The sequence below is a fragment of the Streptopelia decaocto genome, assembly GCF_964273445.1.
Source record: "Streptopelia decaocto genome assembly, chromosome: 4".
NCBI classification, from domain to species: domain Eukaryota; kingdom Metazoa; phylum Chordata; class Aves; order Columbiformes; family Columbidae; genus Streptopelia; species Streptopelia decaocto.
In genome coordinates this window covers 43,638,932-43,664,140 of record NC_138658.1, presented here as the reverse complement: position 1 = coordinate 43,664,140, position 25,209 = coordinate 43,638,932, and the positions used below count along the sequence as shown (strand labels likewise).

Here is a 25,209-nt window from a genome sequence, read left to right as displayed (position 1 = left end):
ACACATTCAACTTAGCATTGAATGTAAAGCCTACTGCTCAAAAGCACCAACTGCTCCTGAAAGCCGCTTGCCCTCTGAAGAAATACACACACTTTGCCGTGAAGCCCACGGTGCCTCGGGAGAGAAGCCCACTAGATGTCAGTGCAAGCGCAGCATTCGTGCTGGGGGATACACCACCTTTCCAACGCAACCCTGTAACTTAACAAAGCCTCCAGCCCTATTACCTTCTCTTTGCTTCTTCATATTGAAGACTTAATCTGACCTTCTCTGCTAAATTTGATCTATTTCTTGCTCCAACCTGTTGAGAAAGAAAAAAAAAAAAAATCGCCTTATTGCTGTGTAAAGCTGCTAAATTAATCAACAAAGACTATGCACAGGCTAGAACAATCATGACTTAAACTAAAACCACACTCACCTGCAGCCACGCACTTGCTGTTAAATGCTTAGTTAGGAATCTACTGAGATGTACCAAGCAGTGCTGTTTTCTTCTGATCCAGTTCATCTCTTATTAACTACTCTACTACCAATTGTCCGTATCCCACCAGAGTAAAGCAAAAGCATTTTCAAAGAAGTCTTGCAGTGATCGCACCCAAAATTTTCATCTCCTACTTTGAACTCCACTGAACTCAGAATTTAGAACTAAGTCAGTGCATTTCAAAGTAAGACTTCAATAAATTTGCTATAAAACCCAGACAAGCTTAGCTCTTTGCTTGGAAAACCTTGCACAGCCTCTTCCTTACAAACTTAGTTCACAGAACTTCAAAGAAAGTACCCAAATTAAGCACAGCTTTCTGTGTATGTAAATATACTGTCAGTGAAACAGAAGAGGTTTTAATGAATCACTGAAAAAGTAGTTTCACTAACAGTTTTTCAGCTCTGTGAAATGAAATTGCACATTTAAATTGTGAGATCTTGTTTCTGAAAATTAAAAACGTCTTCATCCCAAATTAAGTCTGCAAGGTGAAACATACCCTACAGATAGACCAGAAGAATAATATCTACTTATGCTGATCTTCACTGTACTGGAACTATTTGATTAAATAAAATTGTCATAAATGCTTCATGACAAACATAAAAAGTTGATCTGAATCTTGATTTAAAATTTAAGGAGAAAAATTCTAAGTAATTCTCTCTTAAACATGTATGCATATATATATATATACCCGTGTATATATACACACACACACACACCCCCCCCTATCAGCAACAGTAAACCATTTTATTCCAGTTCCATTAACCGCGACATTCTGATTCAATTTCTCTTTACATTTGTCAAACTGGAAGAAAGCTCACCTCACCAGAAATGTCAGTCTGAGACCCTGTATCCAGAGTTTGTCTAGAAAAACACAGCTGGGAGTTTACAGAGCTGGAACTCAAGTCTGGTTGAGATGTTCCAATGGTCTGGTCAAGATGGAATTTCTCTTTTAGCTTTGCAAGACTCTGTCCAGGAAACAGAGAAGACAGTGGTGTTAAAGTTCCTTTGTACTTTACTGTGTTTATACCAGTTTATCTCCAAAAGATGTTTACATAGAAGACTTGAATATAAAAATTCTGGGTTTACTTCATATTAAGCTACTCACATGGTTTTGTGCCCTTTTCTTTTTAAACTTGTCAAACAATTAAATACTTAGCTGATTGAAAAAAAAAGAATCTGCTTTCAGGAAAGGAAATAGGGCAATTTCCATTTGGAAAACATTCACTGAGTTAGAAAATGCCCAGGCATCACAGAAACACACCTCAATTTTGTCCACTTAATATTTTCAGTAGTGCTTTGGAGGTAACATCTGCATTGTACCTTACATAGAAGTTCAGAAACTTGTATTATTTGACTGACATATAGTGGCTTTTTGAATTAGGAAAGTTACAGGCTTCAGCTGCCGCATCTGAAAACTGATTTTAATATTAGTTTGGCTCAAAGAGTTTTGAGAAATGCTTAAAAAGTAAAAAATGCTAGGTATTTAGTATCAGGAAAGTTATTCACGTTAAAACAAATCCACACAAATATTTATGTCAACCATTCAAAGTACCTTCATTAAATCTTGTTTTTCTCTCTCCCCTGAACTTATTGCCTTTCTGATGGACTTCAGTTCACTCAGGATGGCTTTGGCCTCACATAGTTCATACCCACTCTGACCTCCAGACATTTTTTGGTCAATTCTGTGGGAAGACAGAGTATTAAAACTGGATACAGAAAATAATAGTAACATCTCTGCTGTTCAGCTTCAGGCAGAAGCATAATTAGGAAACAGAAGGGAAGAAGATAAGAGATAGCATTTCCTGTAACAGACATGCAAAAAGGAAAAAGGACATTGAAATCACAATTAAAATACTTACTATTTAATCATGGGGAAAAATGTCAAGCTAACACACACACAGTGCTCATGAGTACAGCAGCATTGCTGACACGACTATGAAAGTTCCCATCCCCACCATTAGCTCTCTGCAGCAGAGAGCAGCTTTTGAGTACACCTTGCATACCACTAACTGTCCGTGACCCTCACAGAAAGCAGCGGTATTCCTCTACCCAGACCCACATCCTGACATGGGCAGACAAGCAGGTTTCTTGGTACTCATCAGCCTTGCAGAGAAGCAGCGTAATCAGCTCCACTCTTGTCACAGCTTCCCTCTCGTTCACCATAATCCCAGGCACTACACAGTCTAGAACAGCTGCTCTGCTCAGTCAGTCACCAGACTCTCTTTACTCACAAAATCTCTGGATAATTAATACCATCTGTCTTTCATTGGACAATTTATTATTAAATTCCTGGACTATCAATGATTTTTAAAACTGTAACTTGTGAAAACAAAACAAAAAAGCCCCCAAACTTATAGATAAAAAGATATTTCATTTTAGTATTTCCTTATTTACGTCAAGAAGTAAGGTTTGTAAACACATTTCTCTGACCTCTGGTTTAACTGAATATTTCATAGCATATAGAAATGACTGCAGCTGTGCTTCACAAAATTAAAAACAACAGCCATCTTCACAAAAGTCAAGTATCAAGTAGAGGATAAATTATTTTATAATGCAATTGGTTTTCTGTTTTTATCATCTTCCATCATCTTAGCTAGAAGACACTAACCTTGTGAGTCAGGAATGAAAAAATATTTTAATGATCAGAAGTTATCCCGAGCAACCCCTGCAAGAACAGAAGCTTGCACAAAACACCTGTAACAGTATTCTATTTTACTTCCAGTTTTGTGCACTAAGATACCAAGGTTCTAAAGCAGCATTTTAAGCTGTGAGCACGTCTGTTTTCCTTCCTCCGCATTTCTGGCTTCCTGACAACTAGAACTGCATTTTTGTAACAAAATTACCTATGTGACTCAGCACTCAGATTTCTATTCAAGGATATATTTGTTTCAGCTTGAAAGTTCCTCAAACCCTTTCCTAGGTAGGCATGCACTCAATGTCTGACAACACTCAATTTTTGGTAACTGATCAGGTTGCTAAGGTCAAATATATACAGAATATGCCAACAATTGGGATCATGAATGAACAACTGGGTAACACACCACGTGCTGCCAAGTAATATGATGTGCCACATTCAAATCACAACTGCTTAACTCTGTAGATAATTAAGATGGACAAAACAGATCTCTAACATGTAAGATATTTCATCTTCCTGTTTTAAATTAATGGGATTAGTACTGTTGGAAAGTGGCTGACTGAATTTTAACAACAAATGTCCATTGTGTTTCTGTGGAATGCTGTTGACAGTTTCTGAAACATGCTTTGGATTCCTATCAAAATGGCTTGTGAGCAAGCTGCTCTGAAACAATACTTCACTGTTGAATTAATATAATAAAACCAGCATGATTGGCTAACCTTTAATCCTGGGACAGCAGTATGAGTTTTTATTACCTTAAGCTTTGGAATCAATATGTCTTTCTTCTTCTAAATTTTGCTTCAAATGAATCTGATTTATGAACAAATAAATTCAATCAACAATCCTTTTCTCCCTTCACTCCTTGCTAGCCTTTATATATTTAAATGACAAAACTTACATTTCTGTTTTAGTCAAAATGAAGGAGGATAGAGAGTTGACTGGCATCCTCCTAAGATGCTGAGGGGTTTCAGTTCCAAATTGACTTCAAACTCTTCATAGCAGAAAAATATTTGTTGTCTGTTTTCACATATCTAGTTATAAGTGGCCATTTCCTGGACCAGAAATGTTTTTCTCCCAATTAAAAAAAATCCTACTGTACAGAACTGATATCTTAAAATACACAGGCAACAGCCTACAAGATATTTTGGTTAGGACTGAGAACTGAACCCAAATCTCTCAGCTTCAAAGACAGATGCTCTGTCATCCTTTGCAAATCACTTTGTATTTTAGTACCTGGAAGACAGAAACGCACTTTTCCCATCTTTTGTCAATCTTCCTATATATCCTGCAAGCTCTCCAGGATAAAAATTGTTACTTATCTGACAGAACGCTGCCATACGTAGGAGGTCCTGAGAAAAAGGGTAAATGAATCCAGACAATATTACATTAATGCTGCAACATTGCTTCTGCTACTGGAATTGGTGTACGAAGAGCACACAACTCAGCACGTAATGTATCCTTAAGGTATGGGTACGTGCCACAATATGGAAAACAACTAGCATTAATAAATTTCTGTTCGCATTAGTTAAGAAAACATGCTTGTTAGCAAGGCTTCCTCTGCAGCAAGTTCTCTGTGGTGACAGTTCCAGCTATGTCTAATATTTTAGGGCCCAACTTTGTAAGTCAGGAGCAGCAGGGAATGCTCAGACTGAAAAAAATTCATTCCCTAATAATCCAACTGATTAAATACCCAGAATGCTCACCCAGTTCAGCATCAGCCCTTTGGACACGAGGCATCCCAGCAACTGGAACAAAGAAAGTCAGGTCTCTAATCCTCAAATTGTGAAATTGTGACTCATTTCAAACCCTACACAGCTGTGCACCATTTATACCTCCAAGAACAACACTCTCCTCTCTGTCTCTCTTTTGATCTTAGAGGTGGGAAGAAGGAAAGACCTAATTACCTTTTTTAAAAAATTTTTAAACGGGACACAGAGAGCAGCTAAATTCTTCCTCAGAACCTTTAACCACTGTCCTTCTTTCTACCTTTTTGCAACACAACCTACCTCATGGAAAAAAATAGGAGGGGACCAGATTTCTCATGTTAACACTTACACAATAGGTTTGCCATTTCTACAGGTCTCCTGCTTCCTAACTACAACAAAAAGAGCTATTAGATTCTCGTTTTCTCCTCCAATAATTCTCTCACATAAGATGGATTCAATTCCATGCCAAAAAAATCAGGTGACTTAATTAGGTCAGTTTTAACTATTTTCTTTTACTCACTGTTGCAGTGTTTCAAAGCCCTGTTCCTTGTACAGCAGCTCTTGCTTCATCTGAGAGAGTTCCCTCTTCAGCTTCTTAACCTTGTGTGTTAAATCAAAGCAAGAGTTAGAAAATTCCTCTTGTTAAAACAGCGTAACACATGGCTTTGAACAATTAATGTATTCTCTACATCAGATGAGACAAAAAAAGAGTAGATTGCTCTGCTGACACATATTAAAAACAAAAGGATCTGTTCTCTTCCTGATGTCTATGGGCAACATGCTTTAGTATTAAAGGGACACAAGCAGATTAAATCACATTCCTTATTTGTATTGATACCACACTGTGTTATTAAACCTGAGAGAACTTTAACAAGTAATTTACTCCTTACTTGTTAAGCATGCATTCCAACTGTCCTACAGGGACATGCCTGCTTATTTTCAGGCTTATTATATTTTCACTTTTTCATTCCAGGAAGCTCTCGAATCATTTGGACTGTAAAAGACTAAGTGTGGACTCTTTTTTTTTTTTTTTTTTCCTATGAACCATCCTTTCTTATAAAGCTTTACAGACACTGGATCACTAAATATATGATTCACATTCGCTTCATTGAAAGACAGCAAACACTGAACACATTTGGATCACAAATATGCACCTCGATTAAATAGAAATGTCTCTGGCAAAACCTTCCCTGCTTTCCCTAAATTTGCATATTCCGTGCTTTTTGATCTTAATATTGCTATTTCAGCTATTAGCAAATATAAATACACTATAAAATATTTATTATAAAATATCTGTTCTTTAGATGAGGGGTTAGTTCCAGGCTTTTGCAAAATATGGCCTCCAGTTGCTTTGCTTGACAGAAAACTGTTTTTATTTTGACCATACTGAATAGTTAGCATGATAAATAGGCAATGTCTCTTAAGTACACATTCAGTGCTCCTTAACTATTTCTTCCTTCACTAGCACAAAAACCCCAAGAATAATCTCTTAAGTGTTCTGATCAAGGTTATAGAAAATGAACAGATATCACCTCTGTGTTCCAGGTAAAATACTGTGTCAAATATGAAGAAGTCCCAACTTTTCTCAGAAACACACACAACTTTTTTTTTTTTTTTTCTTAAATCAGAAATGATAATTATTAGCAATAGTAGAAAGCACACTTGATTTCAACTTAGAGGATTGGATCTCTCAGAAACCCTTATGTTTTTCCTCAAGATCATCTTCTGAGTGTCCTCTGCCATAATTCATCATCATTTCATTATAAAGAAATGTGAGTTAGGCACATTATTCTAGAAGGATGTGACCTACATCATAATACAAACTCTGTTTACTGCATCATACTTACATTAAGCTATTCTCGTGCTCCTTGTCTTCTCCTTCAAAACTTTCATATAATTCCCACTTTTTCACAACTCTTCACTTGTTTTATCCTTCAACCCCTTCCTACTGCTTCTGCACATCATCTTCAGTCACCTGACAGGCCTCTCGCTTCCTCCTCCTAATCGCACCTTCAAGCCGGCTCCTGCGCTAAACCTCTGCTGTTCTCAGTGCTCAAGTACTAAGGGAACAACAGCGACAGCCCCCCCTTGTTATTTTATAAAGGTGCATCCCCTCCACACTGCATATGCATAAACATACTGTGATGATATATGTGTTGTTTGAATTATCTGATTACTAATTAAAGCCCCAAAGTCCACTGCAGGATCAGATCCTTCAATTCTGATCTAACGAGAAAGGTCTTTCTTCTGCTTATTTAATTTAACGGCTGTCTGATTTCTGTCATATTTTCTCCACAACCTATTGCACAACAGGCAATTCATTTATCCAAAAGGCTCCACACGCATATATTAAGCACAGCTAACAAGGAAAAGGCCAAAGGCCCATTCAGAACTTCCTCAAATGCCGAGTTTCCCCCCCTTCAGCCACCATTAACCTGATGATACCAGTAAAGCCTTGGCCAGTCTGAGAAACAGGTTTAGTACATCTGACCTAATAGTTCACTAAACAATGTGCAAATTCTAAATAGCTAGCTAGCAGCTTCCTAATGACTAACTTTGTTTCCCATTAAGTCCACGCATGCATATAGTGTAAAATGCCAAAAGGTGGCACAGTAGCAAGCATCCTCAAACATTCCAACAAGGGTAAACTACGATAATAGTCATACCTCTCTTGCCATCTTCCGTGAAAACCACTTTCCAGTCCTAGAATCACAGGGCTCCCCTTTTTCTTACCTCAATGATTTTCATATCCAGTGTCTTTGGATGACAACACACTTTATGCTGACACAGATACTCTTGGACTGCACCCTTCTAAACTCTGCAGACAAGATTCAGGTCACCTATTTTAGGCACATACGCAACTTGGACTTTGCAATGCCAATAAATCAGGTGTTTGGAACCAGCAGGATATTGGGTTCCTTGACTCCAAGGAACAATGAAGAGAGGAAAGCACCTCCAGAAAATGAATTACTGTGATTAACACACCTGCTCTTCTCAGTGAACAGACAAATTGTAAATCTGCAGCCAAAAGGTGATCCAGTGTTCCTTCATCTTGAGCTGGGAAGTGAACAGATCTAAGCCACTGGAGAAACTGAGCACAGGACTACGTCTGAGTTTTCCCCTCTTTGACTTGTGACTATATTTAAATTCATTCCTGTGTTTTGTTCTTCAAGAACACTGTTAATTACTGTTAATTTCCCAAATATACTAGTGATCCCCTTGCCAAAGGGAACATCTGTTACTGCTCCACTCGTTTTAGAAAGAAGCTCTCGCCTTGTCTTTTCATTCTTGCTCCTGACAGGGTCTTTACTGCTGTTGATTCTCCCTACTAAACTTAAAAACTTTTCTTCCCACCTCCTCCAGTGCTGAAATAATTTTTCTCACTAACCACCTTCCCTTCTCCTTAAAGGACAAGGGACTACACACTGAGATGGGTAAGGATGAACAGGTGTACAAGCAGTCAGGAGGGCAACATCCAGACACCAGTTTTACGGTCTATTCCATCCTCCTTGATTTATACTGGGTTTTAAAACTTGAATGAGCTATTCTGCAGTTCCTTTTAAACATTAATTATTTAAGACTCCTCATCATAATTCTTACTCCCGGTGAAGGAGGAAGGATGTTACTCTGGGAAGCTTCTACGAGTGCTGGTCTGTGAGGAAACCAGGAGGGGGCAATGGAAGAGCTGAGAAACTGCTGTTGCTTTGCAGCGTCTGTATTGCAGTGTCTGTGTTCCAGCCATCATCAAAAGCCCATGCTCTGAGGTGCTGCCTTTTTAACCTCCATGGTTTGATCTAATTTTTTTCATTATAAACTACCAAAAGCTCAGGCTATCCATAGAGCATTATATGCCACAGCTTAAATAAATGCACTCCCTATAAAGATTTTAAATGCCCTCCACACCATCACCTCCTTATTCACAATTAATTCAGTAGACACTAACCTGTGAATGAAAATTCTTTACATGGAGTCTGTTAGTTACCATACTGGACAGAGTTAACCAAATAATTGATTTTTGTTTGGCAGCACTTTCAAAATATGAACACAAACTCATTCTTGATCTGAACTCTTCCATTTTGACAAAACAGAGTGAAGTTTCACACCATTATTGAAAAGTGCTTTTTAAACCAACGTAAGTTTGTGAGGCTGTTCATGTAGTTAATGGTGCATTTCTCATGGAAGGCAAACGGCGTAAAAACAGTCATCTAGCTGCAGCTCACCTTGGCCTACTACTTTTCTATTTTCACCTAAGGTTTTCAATTCTTCCTTTTAAAAACAAAAGCATACAAGTGAAAATAGTTATCAGCTTTATTTAAACCAGATCTAACTAGAATATCTGTCAAAATTACTCCAAAATGGATTACCTGAAAGTAACAGAGAGCTCCAAAAGTTCATTAAAAACCTCTGAGTGGTATTTAATGAGGATATTAGGAGGTTTCAGTATCAGGGTACAGGATGCCTCTGGCTAGATTAAGCTTTGCATTCCATAGTCATAAACTTTGCACACAGTATAGAAATAAATAAGTTAATCACTCTCACCCTTAATCTTGTAGTGGAGATTTCAGCCTTCAAAATATCAGGGTCATACTTTGTGCTTGATGAGGAGCCTGAGAATACTTAAAAAAAAAGACAAATATTTAAGTACTTTTAAATAATTAATTAGTCCCTTCCTCAATGAATCCACATTGATCTAAAACTACAAAGTGCAGAAACACATATAATACTTTAAATATATATATATATATAGCCTGTTATAGAGTAGCCAGCATTGCAGGATGGATATAATTAATGAATAATCAAAATTTCCCCCTTTATTCCCTTACTATTATTTGGTATCTCTCCGCCTTTGCCTGTCCCAGGATCCTAAAGTAGCACCTCATTCTCCGTGGCCTTCTTTCCCTTGCTTTCTGTTCCCACTCTTCTAGCTCGGCCATCTCATGGTCACCTCTTCCTGGAAGCTGTAACCTTCTAAGGGGATTTCTGAGAAGCAGCAGATTTATTCAGAAGCCTCAGAGGTCTGCCACTCAGTTCCTCCACAGCTGTACATGTTACTTTTATCACACCATCTGCTTCTGAGAGAGATGTTTGGCCAACAACAAGCCTCTGACAGCACTTTACTGCATGCCAATTCCTTGCCCAGTGTTGTAGTATGTACCTCTACGTGTATCTCTACTTCACCCCTGATCACTGCACACAGGCTACAAAATCATTGTATGCTTTTCTCATAAAGCAGCAACAAATTCCCTCCTTGGTCTGTTGCAGATAGCTGTCAACACAGTTGGGTCATTGCAGTATGCATCATGAGGTGCAAGAGATCCTATTTGAACCTAGATTTGGCAGAATTTTGTTCTGACAAACTGCATGAAAAACAGTTTTCAGAGCCAACTGTTCCAAACCAGGGTTCAAAGCAGTTCAATTGTATCAGAGAGAAGAGGGCTCTCTCCAGCAGAATATCTTTATATATATATTTTAAAAAAAGAAAAAAGAATAAAAAAGAAGTAGGGATGATATCTCTGAAAAAGCCAGAGTACAAGGTGTTCATAGCAAACCTTGAAAACTCATCCTAAAGAGAAACAAGACCCCCTGCAAGGTGCGGATCAATGAAGTTACATTGTATTCTCTACTGTACTTACAGCTTGTACGAGAGCTTGATTTTTCTTTGTAGGCATCATTCAACCGTACATACTCATCCAGTGCAAGTGCCAGCCTCTGCTCCTTCACCTGGTACAGCTCTTTCTGAGTACTCAGAGCATCCTGGGCTACCATAAGATAATCTTTTAACATTCTCTCTTGTTCTTGCCTCCATTGTTTCCTGGGATCTTCTATTTGTGTTGTTTCTTTATAGGAGAAAAAGAAAGGATTTAAAGAGACCTCTGCTGAAATCCATTGGCAACTGAATTGTTTCTTTGCCTGTAATCCACAGTTATAGAAATATAAATCATAGCTTGTCTTTGGTAAGCAGATACTCAATTTTATTTAAGTTTTTCTTTGCCACAATAGCATGTGCGAGAAAGGTATTTAAGGGATCAATTGCGAAACTAGGAATTAGGGTACAATAGGTAAATGCTTATGTAGATCACTCCTACATCTTCAACCTTGAATTAATAACATCCTAAAACTCAAGAAAAAAAAAAAATTGCACCACAGTACTCAGAAATGATGGAATCAATAAAGTCTTTCAACTTTATTGAACACATTTCTGAACAAAAATGAAAAGTAATCCCGGCTATTATATTTTTTCAACCCCCCCCCTCCTCCCCACTTCATTAATTTTTACAGCCATATGTTATTCATGTTTTATAGCAGTTATCTCTCTCCTTTCCCTCTCTGAACTTTCCCTGTAACTGAACTACCAGAGTGTTAACTCTCCAGATTATCTCACCTCACTTTACCCTGACCACAGCTAAGTATCCGAGCTAAGACAGAACTCTCTTTTGCGGTCAACAGACAGCGAGGGCCGCCCTCAGAGGGCACTTGGCTCCACCAAAGACAGGTGCCAAGATACACGGGACCAAACTGCCTTTTTGAGGTGTCTGCTGCTTCCCACTGACTTGCCCAGGTAACATAAATGAGTGAGCTGGAACAGGCCCTTAATTCACAAGGGGCTTCAGGTCAACCATTTTAACTCCAGCAACCATGGCCATACAGGAGCCAGAATTACATAGAATGTGTAGACGAAAGGATTAGACATAATGAAGTGATACATATTAAGAAAGTATGTGATAAGATCAATCTAATTATAGGTTTTAAGATTTTTATGTATTTTTTAATGTAAACATCCAAAGAGGAAGAGCTAATGCTGAAAGTTCAATCTTATCATTAGTATTTCCTGACTTAGTTCAGCAGTTTTTGAAGCTGTACAATGAATATTCTTCCTTTAAAGCTAGAAATACAAAAACATTCTCATAAGACATAGCCATGAAAAGTTGGAAATCTAAATGCAAACATGCACCACGCTCCATTTTCTTTGTAAATTACATACTGTAAATCTACATAGATCAGAGATAAAAAGTGACATTCAGTACCAAAGTATTTAATTGCAGAGTATTTACTTCAGAATTTTTCTGCAAAAAAAAGGAGGAGGTAAGTTTATTCTCTGGGTCAGATTTCTGCCACTTTAGTGGCAGTTCTTTAAATTGCTTTACAGTGAGAACCAATGCTGAGGGGTGTGTGGAAACAGAACATGTGGCTGAAGGCATGGGGGGAAAAAGAACTGCAGCACAACCAACCTGATTGCTCTCACCTGCAGCTGAAGTGCACTCCTGGGGAGAAGGCACTCTTTCAGCTCCATAGATGAAAAAAGATCTTGTAATAGCAAAGCTAATCAGGACAAGCTCTGGTTAATAACAATTTCCCATATTGACTGACTACCAGTTTCTCAAAAGCCTTTTTTGGTCTTAATATCACATAAAACAAAAGACAAGCAAATAAAAAGGAGCATCACATAAAACTAATCCCACAGAATCCTGAACTGACAATGCCTGTGGAACTACTGATGCTTTTAAAAACAAATAAATATACATACCCACCCCACTCCCCCATTTAGAAACATGACAAGCCTTTGCATTTCTGTTATACTTGGGAAAGGTATTTCTCAGATGTACAAAATAGATACATAGAGAGCATAAATCATGTAAAACCAAGTGCAGTGCATAAAAGATTAAAGCAGAGAAGCTTTATACACAGTTGGTTTTCCAATAATCCCAACAGGAACACTCTCTCCCAAAAAACTAACTACAGTTACGGACACACGCATATATATTTCCAAGTTTATAGCTACCTGATCTTTCCCACAAAGATATCGGGTACACAAAGAAGCAAATTGGTCCCTTTTCTCTCCTAAATGGTCAACACATGTCCCCATCTGTGGCCGCTTATTGCTGCTGTACTTTAACACACCTCCACATTCACAGTTTTTTACACAAGATAAGAAGTGCTGGTATCCAGAGGTGTCCTTTTCTGTGGAGCAGGATGAAGAACATGAAGCAGGATTCTCATGGGTCAATGATCAAATAGGATAAAAGCAGTTATGCTGTTTTTTTTACAAGAATGTAATGATGTGATTGCGTTTTACGAGTGCAACCAGCAGCCACCAAATAATCTTACAAGATTGGAAGGTCTCATCTTCAAGCATGTTGCAGGTAATTGCCTTGTAGGTTTTAAGGGAGGATTGCTCAACATGCAGCCCAAAGACCAAATGTAGCCTGCAGAGTCCTAAAATGTGGCCTACAGATGCCCTGTCCTTGTGACTGCAAGAGAAGGACAAAGCTGATCAACAGCAGATCATTTCGTACTGCTGACAAATACAATCAAACATTTTCTTTTTGCTTCCCCAGGCTGCATGTGCAGAACAATACTATGATTACATGAGCTGAAATCTTTTATACTGAGAGTCATAAGTGAGTTAAAGGTGACCCTGCTTTTTAAAAATTGCACACTGTTAACTGCAGTGTACTGAGGTTTGGGTATTTGCCCGTGTAGGTACATTGACTGGTCAAATTATTCTCAGCTATTCTATCTGCATGTATTTCATTTTGGAAGGAACATTCAGCTAGGAAAATACTTAATTCTGGAAAAAGCAAAGCAGTACTGGAATGACTATCGCAGAACTGTTACTCAACTTTTACCAAGCAGAGAAGGCTCTGGAGTATTTTTCTTAAATATTATGAACCGGAAAACTCAAAAAAGCATATAATTTGTTTGCCAAGTTGTTCAGATATATGTATAACTATAAACACGTGCCTGTGTAGCAGCACCATCTGCTTGTTCATCCCTAATTTTCAGTTGTCTCAATTTTAATGAGTAGGTTTACCCCACAGATTTAAAAAAAGAAAAAAAAAAAAAAAGACAACTATGGATATTAATTCTGGTACCATAGTGCTGCATTTTGAAAAGCATGTTCATTTGAGCACATCCATCTTCCAAGAGCCAATAAAAACTTTTTAAAAGCAGAGTTTTTTCAAAACCAAATATTTATACTTCTCAGAATAAAACCTCACAAAGGTAAGGATTTTTTTCCTTGGACAAGAATGTTTTAAGCACCTGCTGTTAAGGTCAAACTTGTATACACAAGAATATTATTGAGATAGTTACATGCATATCATTGAGGGAACAGCTTGCTGAACATTTCAAAATGAGATGTGAAGCCCTTCACGCTTAAATCAAAGAATGCAATTTAAACCACAAAGAACATCCAAACAGTTTCCTACCCTTATTATTCAACAGCTGATGTAAAACAAACTTGGGAGGTGCCATTCCCTCTTTTAGGGCACATAAATGTTTCCACTGGTGACTGCAATAGGATGCCTTACAACTTCATCTGCAGCAGGTACTAATCATGCAACAAAGAGATTGCTTGCCAGACAGATGAGATGATGTTGTTTCTGCTGGTCAGGTGAGGAGTAAGCGCTGGTTGTGAACACCAGCCAGAGCTGTGGGTTGTATCTGTTCTAGAAATTGCTAACTGGACTTCAATCATCAGCAGTGGAGAGCAAACAAATCACCGAGCATGACCTCTCCAACACTTTCTGCATCACTAGATAGTTAAATTCAAGAATTCAGTTGTTTCTTGTACAGAAAATGAAAATTATATACTGGCTATGGTTTTCCGTGGCATGAACTTACATATGAACTAAAGGAATCCCCTTAAAATGGATCATTAAACAACTTACAGTTGTACATCGGGCTCTATCAAAAGCACTGCCTAGATTAAAATAAAAAATTAAAAAAAAATTACATACCAACTTTCTCTGTCCAATCACAATAATCCATATTAACAGGATGAGGGGATGGTGGTGCACCTAATATTCTGGTTACACATTCCTAATTTAACTTGTTTTAGCGTCATTTGGTAAAGCCACTTGCAGATCAAAATTACCCAATTCTATTAAGAGATCTTGATTTAAAACCAACTGACTTAACTTTAAACAAATTACTGCAAGTGCATAGTTAATAGATTCATAAAAAAATATAAGTAGTGTATTTCCTCCTATTTTTAAAGATCTGAGTGACTACCCATGCTGGGGGGAAATTCTGTGAGATGGAAAACACTTGAGGTCTCGCCCAGCAGGACCGTACAAGCTCCACCCAAGGACGTTCCTGTGCACTGAGATGATCGCAGTCCTGCAGCTCAGAAGGGCGAGCTGTGCTGGCTTTAATCACACTGCCCCTGTGAAATGCACCCTTCCTGGCTCCCTGCCAGCCAGTTTTGATGCACTTAAATTCAGCAAAGAATTTGGCCCGAACAATAATTCAAAGCCAAAATGCCAGGACTGACTTTACACCTTGAGAGTTTCATTTATTCCTTTGGCTAGAGTTTGCTTCAAGGGCATCAACATTATGCATGCTCTGTGTAATTATACATAAGATATATATTATACATAGGATACAGACAATAGTCAGGCATGCCATTTTTTTAAAATGTGATATTTTCATATGTTATGTTCCTGTTTGCTACCAAGAAGCTCTGCCAATGTTTTACAGTCTACTTGAACAGAAGGAAACTATTACCTTATCAGCAGTATTTCCCAAAAGTACATGAAATTAAAATCCCACTAGAAAATCCCACAGGGAAGGGAATGGCTCCCTTACGCCCTACTGCTAGACAAGAGAGAATTGGACATTTTACTACAGGATTAACAATATGTGGAAGCAATAGTTTTCCAACATCTCCCCTTGCCAAACAAAACAATAGCATTGATTGGCCCTAGAATGACCCACATGTAAACTGTGTTCGGTCAGACACGTTGCATTTAGGCAACACAGAGCATGAATACTCTCAAGGGCTCCCACTAAAAAAATGCTGGAGATGTTAGATTGCTACTTGAGGATACACACATAGCAAGAGGAGACAAAATTGTGACATTATACTTTTCACCCTGAAGAGAGGAGTTTCACCTTTTTAAACATATGACTGTATTTTTTCAGTTTGTAAATGTAGCAGAATCACCGCCTCAGAAGAGCAACTATTCCAAGGGAAAGTGGTTGACCTGCTTAGAAACAAGGACCAGAGACCTAAGATCTGTAAGGATGAAAGCAACAGGAGATTGTGTGCCACAGCTGGAGCTGCTGTAACAGCCCTCCTTTTTGGCAGGGATGGTTTCCACCATGTCACCTCAACCCACACTCCCCAACGTTACACATTCGCATGTTCTGTCTCGCAGAGTCTCTGGTGCTCGCTCAACCCAGCACAAAACACGAAACCCACCCAAACACTCACTGGTTCCAAAAGGTAACATGAAGATACACCACATTCTGGCAGGTTAGGTGAGTTGTGCCATGTCACCAAAGATCCAATGAGCCAGTATAAAGGAAGAAGAATCCAGCTGGGGAAGGAACTAGACATCCTTTTTTTCTGGCAGCAGCAAGCCCACTTACGGATCTGTTCATCCACTAGAATCTTAAATATGGATCTACCCATCAATACCATGCACCTTCTCCCTCATATACAACTTACAGGAAAGTTTCCAGACCTGGAAACCAGGGCTACAAGACAAGAGGTGGCAAAACTGCAGTGGCTGAGCCCTGAAAAGACATTCTGACCACCACAGAAGTCTGTGGCCACACAGCCGGCTGTGCTCTGGGCTGCACCATGTCACAGCTCAGCCAGGCACTCTGTGTCAGAGTGGCAATATCTCTGCCTGAAATAGTAAGTGATGAAAATATAATTCCATTACACCCAATGTCTCTGGTTGTCTTGCATAATAATTGCAGGACTACTACCTCCAACCAAACAAAATCCCATCTTCGAGTAACACAGGCTGCAAAACCCCAAACCAAATAGCTCATCACTGGTGCTCCTCCTGAACCCCAGTGGCTCAAAAAAGTGCGCAAGCTCAATCCAGACTGTTTTTTTAACAGCCCCCCATGTCTCTGCTGTGACAGGATTACATCCTGCTCCACAGAGGTGGTTTGAGGAGGAGGGGATACCTGGGAAGCAGCTTACTGCATGCTGAGGGTAAGCCAAACTGAGCCAGTCGCAGCAAAGGAGAATCAAGATATCAACGGTATCTCGCACAAAAATGTTTCAAGATGGTGCAAACATAAAACATCAGAAGAGGAAAAATGGTGTCTGCTGTCAACCACCACAGAATAATGCGAGTTAGCTCAGTGCCGGGTGGCGACAGCAATTTTATCAACAATGTTATGTAATCCCTGCGGATATGTTTATTCTACAAGTATATCCCACGTTTCATGATAAACAAACTGGCTTTCAAATCTCCAGTACTTCTTGCCTGCAATCAGAAAAAGGTACACTTAAGAAAAAAAGAGTGCAAATATCACTTTATTGTACTTCAACTGGCATAACAAATATTGTAGGCAATTAAGATGCAAGTCCTAATGAACAGCAAAGGAGCAAATGTACCAGCACTAGTTTCAGGGAGAATAACCAAGTGTTACTGACTAGCTTGAGGAATGCACTTTATTGTTTACATACCAGAGGCTTTCTGAATGCCTTTTTTTTTTTCCTTATTGCTTCCCCCTCCCGCCACTTTTAAAAATACTTACAATTCACATTCCAAAAAAAAAAAAAGGGCAATTCATACCCAAAAATTAGAGGAAGAACTCACAAACAAATATTACATCATTTCACACTGATATATTTGTTCAATCGGTACATAAAAATAAAGAATAGCACATTACAGAGACAGCAGTTTCAGTAAGACCAGGCAGCCCAACAAGATGACATATACAGTGTCTTAAAAATGATCTAACACATTGCTGGATACTCGTAGAAAATCACAATCTACCACATAATAAGATGGAATATGGGTTATAAAGAGAGACATGGAGGAAAATTAGGTTATTCAGAGTATGCTCTCAACCAAGCTCTCTACAGTTTGTTTCCTGCCACGGAGCCTGCACACAAAAATGCCTCCTCTTTACCAGACACCTTCTTCACTTCTCCATGAAATGATTCTGTGCTTGAATTTGAGTAATGAGAGAAAATTTTCCAGCTACACTGTGCAAGCATGAGCAGATTTCCAAGAAATATTTATTCAGAAATTTTTATGAAGAAATATTAAGTATGTTATCCTTACGGCACATTAGTTTCCTCTAGGTATTGGGTAGCACATGCTCATATATTTCAGTCAAATGCAGTAGAAACTCAGAGCATTTTGCTCTACGTTATACAGTAAGTAGGTAATGTTCTACTGCCGTGGCAATCAGAACTGAGACATAAGAAAAACAGAGAAGTATGATGTTTACATAAAAGTCAGCAGCTAAAATCATCTTGAATCCAGAGGCTTCCTTGCTAGAGCCCTCTTTCTGCAGCCAGCACGGCACCAGATTACCCTAATCCCTTCCGGGAGTCAGGGCGCAGAGAAGATACTTACCTGTAAATAAGATTCAAGATAAAATATACTGCTCTTAGGCTTTCACCGTGTGTTTGCTGACAGTAAAGTGGCTTCACAATTGTTTCCCAAATGCCTGCATGTCACCACTTGCTTAGAAGACAGTGATGGGTTGTGGGAACAAAGACTGCACATTTATGATCATGATACATCATTCAGCTCCCTCAAGTTAATGGTAACTGCTGACTCATGGTGGGATTTTCAGATTTCTCCCTTGTCTGAAGCAGTCTGCCATACTTTCATAGATGCAGATGTACTACAGTCCCAGGCTGGAGTAGAGAAGAGTCAGGCTATCTACAAAAATTCCCATAAACCAGTTCACAGGTGCAAACTGGCTTGAAAGCCTTTAAGATTATAGCAAGAAATAGGATACCTGTAGTTATAATATTGTGTTACGAGTGTCAAATGGTGTAAGTAAATAGCGAGGCTTTGAACGTTTCAGAAGAAAGGAAACCAAGTGCGGAAATGAAGACCTCCAGTGAATTCTATGGTCAAGCTAAGCAAACACAAATCCCTCTACCTCTATGCTTCCTGAGGTTTTAGCATCACTCTGACCCAATTTTCTTTTTCTTTGAGGACAAAACAGTGCATTCATGCTTCGGAAAAGTGCATTCATGCTTCCAAAGAGGACAACTAAAACTAAGCATGGAGCAGCTGCAGAAGCAGAGAAGGTAGATGTCTAACTCTGTTTTGAAGAAAAGTTCTGGGGATGGAGGGCAGGGAGAAAAATCACCATATTGAATACAAAGTACAGAGTGGCAAAAATAAAGTGATTGTGATGGTCTGAAATACAACTGGGCTAGGAGTAGTTGTTGCTTCCCATTCTTATCTTTTAAATACTGTGATTCAGTTCCTGTTACCTTTGTCACTAAACGTTGCTAAAAGCAGAGTATGTATTTTACAGGATAACTAGACCAATGCAATGAAGAAAACCACTTGCCTGGTTATTCCTGAGCCTGAAAATGAGAACTGGAAGTAAAGAGGATAAATTATTTAGGAAGATGTAGGGTGCTGAAGGCAAGACAGAACTTGTTTCACCCAGCTCAGGATTCCCACAGACTCATGTCAAGCCAGAAGTAGAAGCTTCCCTTTCTTGCTCCCATTAACTCCACAGCTGTTTATCTACACACATCCCATGCAACAATCTGGATCAGAAAACCTGAGCGGCTGTGGGGAAGGGAAGGAGGGGAATGACAACTCACACGCGGCAGAAAGCCAAGAGCTTCCCCGTTGTCTGCGTTTACTACACATCCTCATGCTGAAACAATGTGGGAGCAGGAACCAGAGCAAACAATGACAGCTGCATCAGCTGCCACCACCCGAGAAGTGCACCTGCAAATCACAGCCTCAGAGTCAAAACTGCTTCCTGGCAAACCTGTACAGATGGAAGTTCAAAGCTGTAATTTTAAAATACCTTTAACCAGTGCTACCATGAAAAGCAGCTGTCCCCTGTCTCTTCCACCTGACCATTTGCATTCCCAGGTCACCTTCCCTCTCTTGCTTGCATATATAGGGGTGTGGAAAGGAGAACAAACAGCAACTTTTTTTTCCATACCAGATTAGTTTCAACTCGAATCAGCTCCCTGATCTGATTCACTGTCTGGCCATGCAAATGTTCATGCCAGTATAAGCAAAAACATTGCAGGAACAGAACAAAAGGCCAGAGGTAGCAATAGAGTAGGACTAATTCTTTCAGAGATTATATCAGCTTAAAAGTGTTTGCAAATCCAAGCTCTAAGAGCATAAATGTTTGCATCTTAGCCACTTAACACCTGATGTTGAAAACCCTGCAAAAGAATTGGAAAAATGTGAAAGTGATGACTTTGCCTGTAGATATACAAAATAGAGTAATAGGTTTGTGTTATTTTTAGTATTGCCTTGAGTTCCTGACTATGTTATTTAGCAAAATTAGTAAATGTTGGCAAATTAGACAGCTGAAGTAGATAAATACATGAGTACATACAAGCAATAATGACTGTAAGAGTGAATAGTGTAAGCTATAAAAATTTTTGACTCTCCCAAACCACAGTAAGACGGATTCTGCACAAAAGGAACACCCCAGTCCCTGACCATCAAATCATATCCCTTCAGTCATCCTTCTTACAAAGGGCGCTACTGAACCACAGGGTAAGCATTTAGGTTCTTATGGTATTAGCTACCCACATCATATGCATGTTCTGCCTTGCCAGATGGCCCGTAATCTGGTCTCCCTTGAAGCTGAAAGCATCACATTAAAACTCCTAATTGGGGTAATATATTCAGAAGGTAATGACCTCAGTCAGTGTTTCTCAAAGCGTGTTACCTCATCCAAAAGGATCATGAGAAAGCTCTAAGACAATCAGTAAGAGCTAGGAGAACACAGAAACAAAACACAAATACCGTATTTGAAAAAAAAACAAAACAAAACAAAACAAAAACAAAAAACAAAAACAAAACCACAACAACAACAAAAAAACAAACTTCAAGCAAATATATAAAATTATAGAAAATGTGTGATGACAAAACCAAACAAATCACACTTAGACATGTTGACACCAAAAGCAAGTTCCTCACGTCTGCAGGAGTGTTTTACAACTGCAGACTGCTCACAGCCAACTCTTCCCCTCTGTGGAGAAGAAACTGAGTTTCTCCCAGCAGCTAAGGAAAACAGGCTTTTCTCAGGTTTGTATGGGAGAAGGGAAGGTAAAGGACTGAGACAGGTAATTACACAGATCTGGAAAATATTTATTTTTATTTAAAAATATGCATTGATTTAAATATTTTTTGAAGAATTGACATTATAAGAAGGGGGAAAAGAAGGGGGAGAAGAAGGGGGAGAAGAAGGGGGAGAAGAAGGGGGAGAAGAAGGGGGAGAAGAAGGGGGAGAAGAAGGGGGAGAAGAAGGGGGAGAAGAAGGGGGAGAAGAAGGGGGAGAAGAAGGGGGAGAAGAAGGGGGAGAAGAAGGGGGAAAAGAAGGGGGAAAAGAAGGGGGAAAAGAAGGGGGAAAAGAAGGGGGAAAAGAAGGGGGAAAAGAGCAGATAATAGAAAAGCTGTTCAGAGTAATTAATTATGGGATGTGAGAGAAGAGAATCAATGGGACTTCCTTCAAACATTTTGCTGAAATGAATCCAGGCAGAAGGCAGTGAACATGAAACGTTTCTAGTCAACTCTCCCTACTTAATACATGGGAGCAGATTTCTTCCCTCAAGCTGCCATTTACGGTCCTAAAATTCCATGTCATCCAACCTGTTTTTCAGGCATCTACCCATCTGGTCCTTCTCCTACCAGCACGTGCAGTTTTTTCTCTCTCACTGAGCTTCTTGGTCCAATAAAAGAAAGAATTAACAAAATCAAAACTCATGCAGGTAAAAGAGTAAAGGAATCTTCCTCATTCTAACATACCCATTGTTCTGACTGAGTATTTTAACATTTCAAATCCAAAAAGCGTATTCAACACATCTGAATTATTGCACTGCTAATAAAGCAGTAAGCAGGCGCAAAAAACACTCTCTAGAAAGGCTTTTTCCCTCCCTAATTATTAGTGACCTCCATACCAAAGATTTCAATAGCACCAAAACAACACATGTGCTCCAGTGAGATAAAGCAGAAGTTATAATCTCCACACCTGGCACATCAGGCAAATGATCTGCTCATTAAACACTTCAACAGTTCACCTGCCATTGACTCAAGAGTACTCTCACCAAAACACTGCAAAATACAGCACACAAAACTTAAATATACCATTTTACAAAATAATAAGTTTCATTTAAATCGCTACAATGCAATGTGTATGTTACTGTAACAGAAACCAAATGCACAACTGAACAATCGATGGAAAACAGTTCAAGTATATCGAAGTATACCACTTTGTCATCCATCATACACAGTAACATAATATAAAGAAACCTAGCTAATCACACTTATTTGGCCCGGCCACAGAAAGATGTGCACAGATGGATGTACACAACTCCTCTATTAAGTAAAACATCAGTGTTTGCAGCATATTAACAAATGTCAAGAGAATTCCAGGACAATGCTGTCCAAGCCTTAAGAGTTTACACATATGTGAAGCAGAACTTCAACCCATGAACAGCTTGTAGTGTTCAGGAATTCACCTTCAATGCACAGAAATAGCATTTAACCATAAGGAAAATATGTAATCCCCCCCTTTTTTTAAAGGCAACAAAACTAAAAGGCTGGGATTTTTAGAACTGACAATGGAATAAAAGAGCACAATTATCAGAGTGACGAAGAGTAGCAATCTGAAAACACTTTCAAAACACCCAGAAATGTGGACTGCCTGCTCAAAATTTTATAGCTTTAAATTTTATAGTTTTAGCCAAAGCAGAAGCTAAAGACAAGTTTCCTTCTATAACAGCATTTAGATTCAGAAGGAAATCCTTTTATTTCTTCACCTTTTGAATTCGACCAAGTATGTCCCTAATTTTTTAAAGTTCAAAAACATTTAACACCACACATAAGATCAGACGACTCCCATTGCTATTCCAATAAAGCAGGGCTATAAAACCCCAATTGAGGTAACTGGATGGGATTCAGTTCAAGATTAGGTGTCTATCTGCAGGTGGTTCAATAAGCACAGTAGATGTCTAATGTCTCATTCTGGTTATCAGCATCCCAGTCCAACCCAACCAAAAGAGCCAAAATCAGCTCTTCTTCAAAGCAGTCACCCAAACAGGCAGCTACATCACACTTTACATTACACAGGCTGTATTGACCATATAACTATTGACTGAAAAAGCAGCTTAAACATCTCAGAGTTGATTCACTTGCCCATACATTTCAGAATGCCATAGGGTAATGAGCCTCATCTCCACCTTTGTTCCAAAGACCACTGGTCTCTTATTGTCCATGCCATACCTGCTGACCTCATGCAGTTGGCTTTGCTAACCTAAAGCATTTCACGTGGCCACAGACACCTTAACATTCTTTAAGTACACAGCACTGCTAGCACAGATGCAGGCACCTATATTCAGGTATTGATCTCAAATGGAATTTGTCAATTAATATGGAGTAACAGACCCATAAAAAGAAGATTAAAATGCTTTCAGGAATATATTCATTTCAATAAGTCAACAAGCATTGTATTTCAAATTTTGCTGTAGTTTTTTATGGCTTAGACATAATTCCCATGCAAATAAAAAATATATGTGAAATCAGGTGTAGTCATTTTGTATCAGCAGATTTTCTTGTAACCCTTTTACAAATAGCCCACACACTCCTTACTACCTTATCCACAGTAGTTCCTTTCAGTAGTGAGACTGAAGCCGGTTTTTGTTACTCATACAGACTCTCTCTGCCAGTGTGCATTACTGAACATTTAATAGCCACCAAACATAATATACTTTACAGATACCAACAGAAGTAAACTATCTTTATTTACTACACATTACATGGACTTCTTCCACAGCAAAAGATGAAGAGTCATAGGAATAATTTTGAGCCAGCTATAATACATCTGCAACCATCCCCAACAAACCCACACACACAAATGGGGTAGTTTGTCCACTGAAAATCAGAAATTGTTACTTTAACTACACTTCTCTCACAATAAATTTTTCCGTACTCTCAGTCATGCTTTAAAAGCTACTTAGGAAACTCTAAATCATGATGAGCCTTCTTATATAATCAATATGGCGAACTGAAAAATACTTACGGTTGATGTGATCAATATAGTATACACCAATCTGAGGATCATACGCAGCTTCCCATCCCCACGGTAGTTCATCCCCAACACAATCCGCAAATGACAAGGGTTTTGTTAACCTAAAACCAAAGAAACAAGTTAATGGTATAGCTTTTCTCTCTTCCATACATATGTTTGTTATCCATATGAATACCTATTAAGACAGAAGCTAAAAAAATATAGCAGGGAGAAAAGGGAGCAAGCTGGTTTATCCCTCTTAAAGCTTAGGCTTTAGGTTTGTTATTCCCTATTCCATCCTTCTGAATTCATTAAACCTCCCAGTGATCTCTAGGGAGAGACCAGGTCTGTAGTAGTAAGCCAAGCCTACCTGTTGTATCCTCTCACACTGCTGACATTCATTTTTAAACCCGGACACGGCACTGCTCCGAGCAAGGCTGCTCTGAGAAGCCTTTGGAAGCCAGGACGATGCACACAATCAAACTTTGGCCAGGCTGTCCACAGCACACAGCGGACGGAACACGGATACCCATGTCAGAGTTCCCAGGACACAACCGCTCAGAGGAAGCGTCGTCAATCGTGTAAAAGCAACAGCCCCTTGGTAAACCTGGTTAGTCATGTGAACCTGTGCCATCTATAGGGCACATCTTGCTGTGAAGTCCCACCTCAAATTACATTAAAAATGTGGATTTTTGTAAAACATGTCATAAACCGAATTAAAAAAAAAACAAAGTTCAATGTCATCCTTAGCCTTAATGTTTTAACATTAACTCAAAACACAGGTCATGTAGTTCAAGTAGTAAAAATATTTGAAACACTGTCTAGCAGAAATCATAACAAACTAGCATAAACATGCCCAGATGGTATGTAATAAATTCATTTATAACTCTACATAAGCATTCAACTTTCATCAAAAATACACACCTCACTTAGCAACAATCACAAGACTTGATGTTAAAACTACCTCCACAGGAAGGATATAATCCCAGTACTATCCTGGCTTTTCATCTGCACTCCATATCAATTTATTTTTAATCAAATACTGACTTATTACTGTTATAGCTCATTCTGTAGGTGAGACCACAGACCATTCTGGCCATGTGGATGTGCTGTCCAGGTGTTATCACCTGTCAGAAGTCAGACACCATGAGAATGAATAGCAGCCGCTCTCTCATCCCAGACATTCCATAAATTAAAGTGACACTAAAAAAACCTGGAAAACTAATTGAGTGACTTACTCTGGACCTTAAACAAAAGAAGAAGAGGGAGACAGAGGCCCCGAAATACAGGCAGTACTGGACAAGTTCTGCTCTGCTGGATCATTCTTGGACATTGCAGCCTTAAGATCTGAACTATGTCAGGAAAACTGCTCCTGAACAGATTTTTAAAACACGAAA

At 38.9% G+C, this 25,209-nt stretch overlaps 1 protein-coding gene across 1 annotated transcript in view; it reads right to left on the bottom strand.

Moving 5' to 3' along the window:
* Positions 1–25,209, bottom strand: part of WWC2 (WW and C2 domain containing 2) — a gene marked incomplete at its 5' end in the record, with an annotated part of 99,578 nt that overhangs the window by 41,025 nt on the left and 33,344 nt on the right. The window contains 7 exons of the mRNA XM_082050552.1: positions 225–298; positions 1,294–1,440; positions 2,028–2,157; positions 5,337–5,416; positions 9,356–9,432; positions 10,450–10,653; positions 23,825–23,934. Coding sequence (XP_081906678.1) covers positions 225–298; positions 1,294–1,440; positions 2,028–2,157; positions 5,337–5,416; positions 9,356–9,432; positions 10,450–10,653; positions 23,825–23,934 — 822 coding nt within the window. The remainder of the gene's footprint in view (positions 1–224; positions 299–1,293; positions 1,441–2,027; positions 2,158–5,336; positions 5,417–9,355; positions 9,433–10,449; positions 10,654–23,824; positions 23,935–25,209) is intronic.